At 35.6% G+C, this 14918-nt stretch overlaps 1 protein-coding gene across 1 annotated transcript; it reads right to left on the minus strand.

Moving 5' to 3' along the window:
• Positions 1–628: 628 nt before the first annotated feature.
• On the minus strand, positions 629–1391 carry LOC100431875 (uncharacterized protein CXorf51A). The gene is made up of 2 exons (XM_002832213.4): positions 1113–1391; positions 629–924 (listed from the first exon to the last, which is right to left on the minus strand). Exons 1-2 carry the CDS (start codon positions 1242–1244, stop codon positions 730–732), a joined length of 327 nt encoding a protein of 108 aa, XP_002832259.2. The 5' UTR covers positions 1245–1391; the 3' UTR covers positions 629–729.
• Between the last annotated feature and the right edge of the window lie 13527 nt (positions 1392–14918).

The raw sequence follows: 14918 nt of genomic DNA on the forward strand, positions 1-14918 counted from the left end.
TAAAAATAAAAGATGGAGAGAGAGAGCTATCTTGTTTTAAAATTCTCCGTAGACAATGCTCTCATTCACTGCCTGCACCAGAGGTAGACCACTCCCATTGCCCTGCTCCGCCCTAAGCTTTTTAAGAAGGCGGGCTAGTCAGTGTTGGATTTGTGGCGTCTAGTAACCATTATTTAAGGTGCTGCTGGTAACTTTTAGAGATATTTGGCCCTTTGAAGGGCATTTAGTTGCTTATATCATAGGGTGGGGTGTACCTCACACCTACCATTATGAGGTAGATGGCCTGCAGGTTATTTCTTGTCTGTTTTTGGGGATAGTACTGCCACCCACACACCTCACCCCATACAGGTTCTGACAATCAATACACTGAAGTCACATCCCTCTTTCCCCACCAAAACACACACAGGTAGAAACACCAACCCCTTTACTCTTTGTGTATTAAAGTGTTCAGGAAATTTATCTTCAGTGCTTAGTCCTGAGCCAGTCGTTATCCCCCAGTTTCCAGTTGTGGACCTGTTGGTCTGGCCTCAAACCCCACAGAAGCCACCTCCCTGCCTTCTCACACACACCTTTCTCTTCCCGTCACTCCTTCCTTCCCCACCATCAGAGAAGTCACAGAGATATATCCTTTCGATTCAGGTTGATTTTATTTTCATGGTTTTAACCTGTTGGTGTAGAATTCACTGACTGTATGATTGATGACTTTTCAGTGGCAGACCTCTAGAGACATCACAGAGCTGAGGTCTCGCTTTGGTCTTTGTCGACCTCTTCTTTCTTCATTTCTTCTTTCAGCCGGCGATAACGACGACGCAGTGTTGGTCCTCTAGCTTTCTTAGGTTTTCCTGCAGGGGTGTTAGTTTCACAGGCTTTTTGGCTCGAACTCCCTCGAAGGGGTCTTTTCGCCTTCATGGTGGTCTTTAGGCCCTATAGGGAGATCACAGTCAGGCCAGAGGGCGTTGGTTTTGGGAAAGAAGGTGGGAAATGCATAGGAATAGGCTTCATGAGAAGGGTGTGAGTTGAGGAGGGGGTTTGAGTGAGGCAAGGAAAGGGTACGAGTCGGGGTGGCAGAATCAGTGGGGCAAAGAGAAGGGGCTTGGTCAGGATCGTCTCACCTTAACGCCACTTCTGGATCTTCGTTGACAAGGAGTCTTCCCCTTCTTCCTCCCTTTGGTACTTGAGGTTGATGGGGTCTGTTTGTCCATATCTTCATTAGGCTTCTGTGGTTCACTGGTCACCTTTGCCATACTGAAGTGTCCCAGTGGTCTGCTCAGAGCTCCTGATCATCCTATGTATACCCCTCCCAGCACAATGAGGGGCCACGCCCTTCAACTTTGATTGGTCAGCAAGGCACTCTCCCAGCCAATGAGAGCTAAGGGACCCTAAGACATCACAAAGCACTACTCTTGTCACCTCTATGTGAGAGAGGGGTGGGGAGGTACCTGGGGAGTCTTAGTCATCAGAATGTACCACTCCTGCCACCTCTGTTTTGGGTGGGGGGGGGTGATATAAAGGCAAGGATAGCCTGGTGGTAGAAAAGAGGCTTTTCTGTAACAGCCTCTTCTATGCCTTCCCAACATGAACTACCACCCTTCCTCATATACCCATGTTCAGTTGTGGTGGCCCACATAGCAGACAGTTTCCTTTAATCTATTCCCCAAGGCCACACCTATTCATTGGTTTATTCCGAAGTCTCCCTCCCTAAGTCATTAGCTGTTATTTTTGATATTTTACCTAAAATCCCTCTAAAAATAATATGGCTATCTTTCAATGTCAGTGGAGAGGTGAGTAATTCTACAAACAAAAGACAGTTCCCACAAATAAACATCTTTCTACCTATCACATTTGGCATTAAAGGCAGCTTATTTTCATTAATTTCTGCTAGCCCTGCAATTGATAGAAAGGGATTAGAATTAACTGTCTATTTATGACGATTGCTTTTATCTTTACTTTTATCCTATTCTTGGACTCTGACCACATTCTCATTATTGATTTTTGAAAGGTTATTTCTCTATTTTATTGGATTTTTCTTTCTACCTTCCTAGTTTCTCTTACTAATTTCTTTCCCACCAAAAGACACCTACATGTGACACACCTGATGTGTTTGAATGATTTGCTTTCCTATGTTTTTACTCTTGTTAAACATATGGCTTTGTTAAATATGTGCATGTGTGAAAGTGTAACATTTTACTTAAGCTGCTATATGCATCTCTTGTTCATTGCTTTTAATGTTGCATCGTGCTTGTTCATTTTCTTCCCCCTTTGAGTGTAACCTATGTTGATGCTGTTCCTTACTGCTACTAATGATGCTGCTATGAGCCTCGTTAGTAGCTCATGACCCTTTGTGGAATTCTGCCTGTATTTCTTTAAGGTGTGTGTTCAGGAACAGAATTTCTAGGTAATAGACATATATAATTGTCTTAGTCATTTCAGGCTGCTATAAAATAATCCTATGGACTGGGCAGCTTAAACAATAAACATTTATTTATCACAGCTCTAAAGGTTGGAACTGAAAAATCAGGGTGTCTCTGGTACCAATTTACTGTATTAGTCCATTTTCATGCTGCTCATGAAGACATACCCAAGACTGGGAAATTTAGAAAATAAAGCTGTTTAATAAGCTTACAGTTCCACGTGACTGGGTGCCTCACAATTATGGCGCAAGTTGAAAGGCACGTCTCACATGGTGACAGACAAGAGACTTATTAAATTACAAATTCATTCTCTTTGTTAGTTGTAGGACTAATTATATCACCTATATAATTTTATTAAATTTATTTTTGGTAGTTTGTGTTTTTCTAACGAATTGATCAATTTTTTCTATATTTTTGAATTTATGAGCATACAGTTGTTCATAATATTTTCTTAGCCATTTAATGCCTGCAAAATCTGTAATGCTATTTCCTGTTTCATCCCTGATATTGTTTATTTGTTGTCTTCTTTTTTTTAAGCTGTCAGTTGTGCTTAAATTTCATCAATTTTGTTGACGGTTTTAAAGAAATAGCTTTTGGTTTAATTGATTTTCCTATTTTATTCCTGCTTTTAATTTCATTGATTTTTGTTTTTATCTTTATGATTTACTTCCTTCTGTTTGCTTTGGGTTTATTTTTGTCTTCCTTTTCTATATTCTTTAGGTAAGAAATTGGGTCTCCAATCTCAGACATTTCCTTGTTTCTAATGTAAGCATTTAATGGTATAAATTTCTCTCTCAGTACAACGTTAGCTGTATTCCACATGTTTTAACATGTATATTTTCATTTTTATTTAGTTCACGTATTTTTTATTTCCCTTGAGACTACTTCTTCACCCATGAATTATTATGAATTATTTAGAAATGCATAATTTAATTTCCAATTGTTTAGTTTTTGGTATTTTGTTATAGTTGCTCCTTTGATTCCATTTTGGAATCAATTCTTTTAATTATTTATCAACAATTTCAATTATTTTAAGTTGGGTGAGGTTTGTTTTGTAATCCATCGCATGGTCTATCTTGGTACATGTTCTATCTTGGTACATGTTCTGTGGACACATGAAACAAATATATATTCTGCTGTTGTTCAATGAACTGTTCTATATGTGTCAATTAGATACTGTTGATTGTTGCATTATTCAGTTATTCTATTATTGAGGATATTATGTCGAGAAGTTCTGTCAGTTGCTGAGTGTTTAAACCCAACTATAATTGTAAATAAGTCTATTTCTTCATTCATCTCTATTAGTTTTTGCTTCATGTATTTGAAAGCTCTATTGTTTGGTTGATACACAGTCAGTGTAGGTATATATTTGTGGTGGACTGATACTTGCATAATCATGTAAAGTCCTTCTTTGCCTTTATTTATTGTCCTTGCTATGATCTTTACTTTATACCATATTAATATAACTATTCCTACTTTCTATTTTTAATCGTGGTAAAATACACCTAACATCAAATTTCTATCTGAACCAATTTTTATTGTACAATATTGTACAGTTCAGTTGTGTTAAGTATATTCACACAACGAATCCAAGAACTATTGTCATATTGCAAAACTGAAACTCTATACCCATTACACAACTCCTCAATTCCTCCTCTTGTAGTCCCTGACAGAAACCATTCTACTTTTTGTCTCTTTGAATTTAACTACTCTAGCTACCTCATATAATTATAATTTTACAGTATTTGTCTTTTTGTGACTGGCTTATTTTATCTAGCATTATGCTCTCAAGGTTCATTTATGTATAATGCCAGAATTTTATTCTTTGAAAAGGCTTAAGAATAATATTTTATTGTATGTATATACTTCAATTTGTCGATCTATTGATGAACCCTTGGGTTGCTTCTACTTTTTGCCTATTGTGAGTAAGGTTGCTGTGAACATGGCTGTACTGATATACCTTCAAGACTCTGCTTTTAATTGTGTTGAGTATATACCCAGAAGAGGAATTGCTGGCTCATGTGTGAATTCTATTTTTACTTTTTGAGGAACTACCATACCATTTTTCGTAGTTGCCACACCATTTTACATTACTACCAACAATGCACAAAGGTTCCGGTTTTTCTACTTCTTTGTCAGCACTTTTAGTTTTCTGTTACTTTGATAGTAGCAATCCTAATGGTTATAAAGTGGTATCTCATTGTGATTTTTATTTGTATTTACTTAATAATCGGTACTGTTCAGAATCTTTTAATGTGTTTATTGGTTGTTTGTATATTTTCTTTCCAGAATTGTCTATTTAATTCCTTTGCCTGTTTTTAAGTTAGGTTGTATTTCATCGTTAAGTTGGAGTTCTTTTCATATTCTGGATATTAACCCCTCATCAGTTATATGCTTTGCAAATTTTTCCCCTATACAGCAGGTTGTCTTTCGCTCTGTTGATTGCATTCCTTGATGCACTTAAGGTTCTTAATTGTCATACACTCAAATTTATCTATTTCTTTTGTTGTTCTTTATTTTTGTGAAATAGCAAAAAAATTCATATCTAATAACATGAAGCTTTTCTTCTAAGGGGTTTACAGTTTTAGCACATACATTTAAGTCTTTCATCAATTTTCAGTTGATTTTTTTATATAGTAAGGGTCCAACTTCATTCTTTTGCATGTGAATATCCAACTTTCTCAACATCATTTATTGAAAAGACTGTCTTTCCCCATTAAGTGATTTTAGCACCCTTGTCAAAAATAACTTGACCATATATGTGAAAGTTTATTTCTGGCCTTTCTATTTCATTTCACTGGTCTATAAGACTTCCTTTATGCCAATACCACACTGTTAAATTACTGTAACTCTGTAATAAGTTTTAACGTGAGGAAGTGTGACATCTCCAGCTTTGTTTTTCTCAAAATTGGTTTGACTATTAAGGATCCCTTTAGATTCCATATAAATTTTAGAATAAATTTGGTATTTAAAAAATCATTGGAAAATTTGATAGGAATTACATTAAATTTGTAGATCTCTTTTGCTGGCATTTCCATCTTGACAACATTAATTATTCAACTCATGAACATGAATGTCTTTCCATTTATTTGTGTCCTTAATTTGGGGGGTCAATATTTTGCAGTTTTCAGTGTAAAAGTATTTTGCCTCCTTAGTGAAGTTTATTTCTAAGTATTTTTTTCATGCTATTATGAAATGGAATTGTTTCCTTAATTTCTTTTTCTTATTGTTGATTATTGACATAGAGAAATGCACCTAATTTTTTCAAGCTGATTTTATGTTCTGCAACTTCACTGAATTCGTTGATTCATTCTAAAAGAGTTTTTGTGTGGCATTTTAAATGTTCTCCATAGACAACATCATGTACTCTTAGAAGAAAGATACTCTTACTTTTTCCTTTCCGATTTGGATAGCTTTCCTTTCTTCTTCTTATCCAAATTGCTAGTCACTCTTGCTTTTTAAAATTAATATATTCAAGGCATATATTTTCCATTATTTTAGTTTCATTCTGTCAATGTCACGTAGTGTGTTTATTTTAGACAGCATAATTTTTTTTTTTCTTTGAGAGAGACAGGAGATTCTTTTGCCCAGGCTGGAGTGCAGTGGCCCAATCTCAGCTCACTGCAGCCTTCGCCTCCTGGGTTCAAGCAATTCTCCTGCCTTAGCTTCTCATCTAGCTGAGACTACAAGCACCCACCACCATGCCTGGTTAATTTTTGTATTTTTAGTAGAGATGAGTTTCACCATGCTGGCCAGGCTGGTCTCAAACTCTTGACCTCAAGTGATCCGCCTGCCTTGGCCTCCCAAAGTGCTGGAATTACAGGCATGAGCTAACATGTTAGGCCAGACAGCATATTGTTGAATCCTTTTTCAGCCACACAATTAGTTTATGTATTTTAATTACTATACAAAGACTATTTACTTTTAAGGTAATTATTTATATTGATAGTAAAGCTAAAGTGTGTCATTTTATTTATTTGCTTTCTGTTTATGTTTCCTGCTTGTCATTTTTCCATTTTTCTTTGCATACCTTCCTGAGACTTACCTGATTTTTTTTAAGAGTTGTATCTTGACTGACTTACAGTGTTTTTCAGTATATCACATTGTATAGTTTTCTTAGTTGTTACACTAGATATTACAATATGTAGTTAATCACAGTCTACAGGTATCAACATTTTACCACTTTGAGTGAAGTGTAAAATCCTTACTTCGTTTACATCTGTTTATCCTCCAACATTAAAAATATAATCATATGAAGTCTTTATATACATTGAGCAATATGTGAAATATTGTTTTAATTTTTGCTTCACCATAAAATATAACTTAAGAAACTCTCAAAGGCAAGGATATTATATGATATTTATGCCCATTTTTATTTATGCTGATGTTTTTTCTTTTTGAAGTTCCCAGCCTTCTTTTATCATTTTCTATTTTATAGATCTTCTTTTAGCCAATCTTTAAAAATAGATTTGCTAGCAAAAACATATAGTTTTTCCTCATCCGACAATATCTTATATTCCCCTTTATTCTAGAAGAATATTTTTGCTGGAAACAGAATTTATACTTGGCAATTTTTACAACACCTGAAATGCCCGGTTCCACTTCAAACTGGCCTTCATAGTTTTAGAAGAGAAATTCATTGTCATTCAAGTGTCTGTGTTCCCATAATAATGTGTCTTTTGTCTCTGGCTGCTCTGAAGATTTTTTCTTTGTCTGTAGATTTGAAACCGTAAATTATGATATGTCTTGGCATGTTTTTGTGTGTGTTTGTTCTATTTGGACTTCTCCCAGGCTCCTGAGTCTGTAGGTTTATGTGTCCCCGTACATTTGAGAAGATATATGCATTACTTCTTTAAACACTTTTTTGGTTCCACTTTGTCTCTGATCTCTTTTTAAGATACTGATGATATAAATTTTGTTTTTTTGTTGTCCCACAGGGTGCTGAGTAGCTTTTCGTTTTTGTTTTTAATTTGTTTTCTTTCTGTTTCTCCGATTGGATAAATACTATTGATCTGTCCTCAAGTTCACTGATCCTTTCCTTGTCATCTTGACTCTGGATGAGCCCATTCAGTGAGGTTTTTATTTTTTTTTCTAATTTCAATTATGGTATTTTTCACTTCTATAATTTTCATTTGTTTTTTATAACATCTTTTTTGTGGAGTTCTTTAAAATTAGTAGCTGTTTGTTGAAGTATTTTTGTAATAGCTGATTTAAAGTTGTCAGTTAGCCTCAACGTGTGATTCATGTTATGTTGGCCCCTGTTGATTTTGTGCATGTTCAATTATTGGATGGGCCCTACCAACACCACTCTGACGAAATTCGAATGCTGACTCCCACTGTCTTATTAAAGACACATGGAGGAAAGGCTCAACTCTCTGCTCAGCCTTGCTGATATCGTCTCAGTGAAAGTGGGTCACTAACACATACCACCACCTTTCCTCCAAATAGGAGTGTAAGTTCAGCTCCCTGATGTGTCCTTCTGTCCCTAAGAAGGAGATGAGTAAAGGGCTGACTCTCATTGCTTTGTTGCTGCTTTTTGGGTGTGGAAGCTAAACGCCCTAGTGAATACAGCTGGCACCAAGGGAGGGGATGGAAGAAAGTGGAGTGCTAATAAACCCCATCTTTTAACACCGCATTCTGCCTCACTGATATCAGGCAGGTATAGCAGTTCAGCTCCCCAGTGGGTTTCACTAACACCAGGGATGATTAGAAAGTGAACAAGTCAACTGTTTTGTTCAGTCTCATTGACGTGTGGTGGGAGTTAGAAGCTCAGCTCTCCGCTAGTCCCCACTAACAAAAATGAGTGGTGGTGAAGTATAGTGGTGAATAACACTGCCTTGCACAGCTTCATGAAGTTTAATTGCTACCATATGAGTTTAGAAGCTCATCTAGCCTCTGAGTACTATTGCCACTACATACACAACTCTGTTGTTGGGAGAATTGTAGTAGAATCCACTTCTGCCAGCCAGGAGATGCAAGATCTACTGCCCCTGAGTTTCAGGAACACTACCAAGACAAAAAAAAAAATCACATCTTGATTTGGGATGTATATTGAGCCATTCTTGCATTGCTATGAAGAAATACCTGAGGGTGGTTTGACTTATTTTAAAAAGAGGTTTGACTGGTTCATGATTCTGCAGGCTGTACAGGAAGCATGGTGCTGACATCTGTTTGGCTTCTGGGGAGGCCTCAGGAAGCTTTTACTAATGCTAAAAGGTGAAGCAGGAGCAGGCACATCACATGGTGAAAGCAGGAGCAAGAGAGGAGGTGGGAGGTGCTCCATACTTTTAAACTATGGGATCTCATGCAAACTCACTCACTATCAAGAAGATAGCATCAAACCATGAGGAATCTGGCCCCATGACTCACACGCTCCTACTTGGCCCCGCCTCCAACACTTGGGATTACATCCCAACATGATATTTGGGTGGAACAAATATCCAGACTATATTGGTGGGGTCCAGGGCTGGGTGCAAGATTAGCTGCCTTCTTGGGCTCACTGAAATTGTGTGTCTGGAAAAGAAGCTTTTTCTCTGGTGTTTGGTGGGAATAGGATGGGTGTTGCAAAATGTTCTCTGCTATGTTGGGCCATCCTTTTTCTGGTCTTCTGGTTAAGGAAAATAGGGTTTTCATCAAGATTTTTCTCTTTGTCTGTGCCTGTTGCTGGTACCAGATTGGAGACTGCTGTAGTACTCTTAAGATATATGAAAGCTAATTAGAAAACTCATGGAAATAAGTGCCATGTAGTTCCTGAAGTCCCAAAGTCCCCTTTGTATTCTGCCACATTCTTCTTTCTACATTTCAAAATCTTCCTATGTTTGCATGTTATGTACAGATATTTTTACCTGATTATCTTCTGGCCAGAACCTACTTCTTCCTTCCTATTCACTGCTAAATAGTATTCCACTGTAAGGATTTATCAGAATTTTTAAAAATCCAATCACTAACTGAAGAACTTCAGTTTTTTTCTAAGCTTTGGAAATTATAATAAAAATAAAAGAAACATTCTTGTGAAGATATTTTTGTATATTTACATTATCATTTCTCTTCATCATCCAGGAGTGAGTTATGTAATTCACAGCAAGTATATATTTAACTTTATAAGAAATGTTAAACTTTTTTCCTGAGTAGATGTAGCATTTCATAATTCCACCAATGATGTTGCTCTACATCTTCATCAGTATATGGTAGAGTCAGTGTTTTATTTTTGACTGTTAGTTTTTTATTGTTGTTGTTCATTGGTTTGTTTTTAAGCATTCTAAAATATTATTGAACATGATTTTTATATTTTCTATTTTTGCAACTTTTTGCTCTATGGCCCATATTATGGTTTATATTTGTGAATGTTACATGTGTACTTAAAGAGAATGCATATTCTGGTGCTATTGTGTAGCTTGATCTACAAATGTCAAATAGGTTAGAACCATTGACAAGGTTCTTAGGTCTTGTATGTCCTTACTTATGTGCTTCCTACTTGTTTTTATCAGTAACTGAGGGAAGAGTCTTTAGATCCTCAACTCTAATTTTGGCTTTGTCTATTCTTCTTCAATTCTGTTAATTTTTCATTCGTGTATTTTTAAGCATCGTTGGTAGGTGCTTAATGTTTAAGATCATTATGTTTTCTGGGTAAACCGATGGTTTTTATTCCTATGTAATACCCATCTTTCTCCCTAGTAATATTCTTTTTTTAAAAAAAAAATTACTTCATCTTATATTAATGTGGCCAATCCAGTTATTTTTTAACTTGAGGTTTTATGGTAAATATGTTTCCATCCTTTTAATTTTAAACTATCTACATCTTTATATTTAAAAGAACATTATTCCATATAACCATTAGTTATGTCTTATTCTATGTCCCATCTGGAAACTTCTTTCATTTAAATTGGGATATTTTAATGATTTATATGTAATCCAGTTATTGATATAGTTGGATATTCTTCTACCAACTTACTAGTTGTTTTCTACTTTTTCCATTTGTTACTTACTCTTTATTACCATTTCTGCCCAGACTAAATGAATGTTCTTTATGATTCTGCTTTAAGTACACTGTTAGCTTATTGTTTATACCTATGTTTTTAGTTATTTTCCTAAGTTTTACAATACACACAATTAGCATATCGCAGTGTATATTCAAATGTTATTCTACTTCATATGTATTAATACCAAGAAAGGCACCATGTAGATCCAGTTTTTACCTGTTATTGTTTGTGCTATTACTTATTTGTTTTATTTGTATAGCTCAATATATTGTTACTACTTTTACTTTAGAAAGTCAGTTATTTTTAGTAAAATTAAACATAAGAAATCATGTTTTGTATAATGATATTTATTTTTATCTTCTCTAGAGGTTTTCAATTATTTCTTCACTTTTTTTTTTTTTTTTTTTTTTTTTTTTTGAGATGGAGTCTCAGTCTGCCACTTAGGCTGGAATACGGTGGCATGATCTCAGCTCATTGCAACCTCTGCCTCCCGGGTTCATGCAATTCTCCTGCCTCAGACTCCCGAATAGCTGGGACTACAGATGTGTTCCACCATGTCCAGCTAATTTTTGTATTTTCAGTAGAGATGGGATTTCACTATGTTGGCCAGGCTGGTCTTGAACTCCTGACCTCAAATGATCCACGTGCCTTGGCCCCCCAAAGTCCTGGGATTACAGGTGTGAGCCACAGCGCCTGGCCTGGAGCTTTTTATGTCTTTGTGTAGATTCAAATTCCTGCTTGATATCATGCTCCTTCTGCTTTAAGAACTTCGTTTAACATTGCTTGTAGTGCATCTCTCCTAGAAGAAAATCTCTCAGCTATTTTTCTCTAAAAGTATATTTGATTTCATATTCCATATTAAAAAACGTTCAATAAGCATAGAATTCTGGATTGACAGTTTTATTGTATTAATACATCAAAAATGACAATTTATTTTTTTCTTATTTTCATTGTTTCTGGGGAGAAGTCTGTAATAATTCTCATTTGTTACTGTTAATGTAATTTGATGTTTCTCTCTGTTTCGTAGCAGAGAGAGAGAAAGATATGGGGAAATAAGAGAAAAAGAAACAGAGAGATGTAGTTATGTATCTTGCTTGCATTTGTGGATTGAATGTTTTCCTTTATTTTTGGAAAATTTTTGACCATTGTCTCTTCAAATATTTTATTTGCATTGTTCCTTTTTTCTTTTCCTGGAATTACAACTACACTTATAATGCATATGTTAGATTTTTTGATATTGCCTCAGAGCTCTTGGATACTGTTCTCCTCCCTTTTTACATACTCCTTTTATTTTATTTTATTTATTTATTTTGAGATGGTGTTTCACTCTCGTCGCCCAGGCTGGAGTACAATGGTGCGATCTCGGCTCACTGCAATCTCCGCCTCTTGGGTTCAAGTGATTCTCCTGTCTCAGCCTCCCGAGGGGCTGGAATTACAGGCACCCACCACCACGCCCAGCTAATTTTTGTATATTTAATAGAGACGGGGTTTCACCATGTTGGTCAGGATGGTCTCGAACTCCTGACCTCAGGTGATCTGCGCACCTTGGCCTCCCAAGGCCACGCTGGGATTACAGGCGTGAGCCACCATGCCTGGCCAAAATTCAATATGGATCTTAAATGTTTGCATGCACATGGTAAAAAGTAAAATCACCATCACGTGATTAAAATTAACTTTTGAAGTGAACGATCTGTAGAGAAGATTATTAAATATTTCCTTATAAATTAATAGTTTTACTGAGAATTTACTACATTTGATATGAAAATTAAATAGAACACTTTATATTTAAGTGACTTGCTATGAGATGTTAGGCAAATCATTTAGGGTAGGAAGTTTTCTACCATTTTCACAGATAATTAAAGGATTTACTGATAGTTTGAGTAATACAGGCAGTATTAAGAGTAATATTAGTTGTAATAGTCTTAATGGGGATTAGGATAATAAAAATATAAAAAGAATAAACACTAAATGGCTCCTTTGCTTGCGTGTAATATGCTAAGAAATTTTGTGCAAAATAGCTCATTTCAACATCACAACAAACATGTGGCATAAAACTACTATAAATTAATGCTACAGGTTTGTGATGCAAATCAAATGAGGTGACATATTAAAATACCTTTGGGGCCGGGTGCAGTGGCTCATGTCTGTAATCCCAGCACTTTGGGAGGCCAAGGCGGGTGGATCACCTGAGGTCAGAAGTTCGAGTACAGCCTGGCTGGCCAACATGGTGAAATGCTGTCTCTAGTAAAAATACAAAAAAAAAAAAAAACTGGCCGGGTGTGGTGGTGTGTACCTGTAGTCACAGCTACTGGAGAGGCTGAGGCAGGAGAATCGCTTGAACCTGGGAGGTGGAGGTTTCAGTGAGCTGAGATTGCTCCACTGCACTCCAGCCTGGGTGACAGAGCAAGACTCCGTCTCAATGGAAAAAAAAAAAATACCTTTGGAACCTGAAAAGAAAAGGAGCAGCAGGAGCCATTATATTATTACTACATAGGAAAACAAAACAGATGTAGTATGGCATGTTGATTTTCTGCTTACAACCTACTACCTAAAAGTAAGTAGGTTCTATGAGTAATTCTTATTAGATAAAATTAACTACCATTATGAAATTATCTTTTTCTAACCACAGTCACACATACACGAATACAAGCACATACTAACTTATTTACACACAAAAATATTTAGCCTCTTCTATTGAGATTTGATATGTGTTTGTTAAACTATGTGGAAGGTTTTAATATTAGGGTACAATGCAGTTAATTTTGTCACTAGGGAGCTATGGAAAACAGGTTGGTTTCCATATATTTATACAGAATAACACGTATGTATTTCCTATATTTTTTCTGTATAGTTCTGTTTTCTAGAAACAACTATAGAATTTTCACTAGCAATTGATAGTAAAACAATATTTAAAAATATAGAAACAAATTTATTACATTCACATTGTGCATAATGTAAAAGTTAAAGACAATTATTCTACATTTGCCAAAATTTCCCTTCACTTAAATAATGATTAGAAATATACAATATCATAATAATATTAAACAGTCATTAGTAACATTTATTTAATGCTTATTAACCTGTCAGTTTTATAGTTTAGTAGCCAATGGTGGATTATTTTATCTAATCTCCACAAATCTCTAACAATATTAATTTTATATTATGTTGTTTTGAATACTGAATTAGGTATAATATTTAAAATACTTTTATAAACTTAGAAGTGAGAGATATACTCATACTGGTAAATTACAATGTTTGTACACCTACTAAATCAAAATAATGGAAAACAAATTGTGATTTCCTTTTCAAAGATTCTTAACCAATGCCCCAAATATTAGATTTTCAATACTCTTTCCTATTAATTAAGGTAAATTTCCACTATTCAATTGTCTCAGGTTGATGCCCAGTGGTTGACTGGAATTCAAGTGGCTGCCAAGATCCAGCTCTATCAACTAGAGGCAGTTGCTCCAGTCCATGGGTAATTTTTAGTTAGCCTCCACATAAAGTCTGAATGAAAACCTCATAGATTTACCATTAAAATATACTGGCAAGAGGTTTGGCAACAGACGGAAGTAAGGTATATGATGGATCTGTAATATACACATTTTAAAATATGTCATTAGATAAAATTGTGATAAAGAGTTATAACAAAACAGAATGAGCAGATAAAATGCTATTGAATAAATATGAATTTCACATTGAAAAATCAAGATTCCATTTAGCAACAATTAACTCTTCCCATAAGAAATTGCTTATGGTTTCTAGAGGTTAATTTTAAAATCTACTTTGAATAAAATTCATGAGGTAGATACCTGGAATCAAAATGGGATGTGAAGAGAAAACTATGTATGTAATGAGAGATTATTAAGTATTGGTTTATAAACCACTGTTGCATTTCAATGCTTTGACTATGAAATATTAATTTTTATATAAAAATATAAATAAAAAAATATTTTTTTCTGAATCACTGTCTGTGAGATATTAGCAACTCTTTCAGGCTCTAGAAATCCTAAAATTCTCCACCCATGCATATTCCATAAGTAGAACCTAGTCTTTTATCTTTGGTTATAGTAATGTCAGTGATAGCAGCAGGAGGCAGACAAATCCTGGGAAGACAGGGCCAGGTCCCAGGTGAAACCTGACCTTCAAGCTGAAGACAGTTTAAAGCTTAGCTACAATTCCCAGATAAATCCATGGACTGGATTTAGAATCTCTCTTCCCATTTGGCATGCTTTCCTCTGATTGATCCCTACCCCTTACCTATTTTACATATACATATCTTTCCCTAATTGATTTTTTACAGCCATGGCCATCTTTAAGTGGTGCCTTTGTTTCAGATGCTTTTGCATACTCACAAACCAATCAGCACACACTTCCCCATTCTGAGCCCATAAAAGCCCTGGACCCAGCCACACTGGGAGAGAGACTTCCCGACTTTGGGTGGGGTACCACAATCACATTCCCCCTCTGCTGAGAGCTGTTTCATCACTCAATAAAACTCTTCTCCACCCTTCTCACTCTCCAGTTG

Source organism: Pongo abelii, chromosome X (genome assembly GCF_028885655.2).
Source record: "Pongo abelii isolate AG06213 chromosome X, NHGRI_mPonAbe1-v2.0_pri, whole genome shotgun sequence".
Lineage (NCBI taxonomy): Eukaryota > Metazoa > Chordata > Mammalia > Primates > Hominidae > Pongo > Pongo abelii.

Bases quoted from the DNA above. Each gene is read 5' to 3' on its own strand.
- LOC100431875 (XM_002832213.4), bottom strand. From the start codon at position 1,244: ATGGCAAAGGTGACCAGTGAACCACAGAAGCCTAATGAAGATATGGAC. The intron at 925-1,112 runs GTGAGACGATCC...ATCTCCCTATAG, and splicing joins GATCCAGAAGTGGCGTTAAG to GGCCTAAAGACCACCATGAA.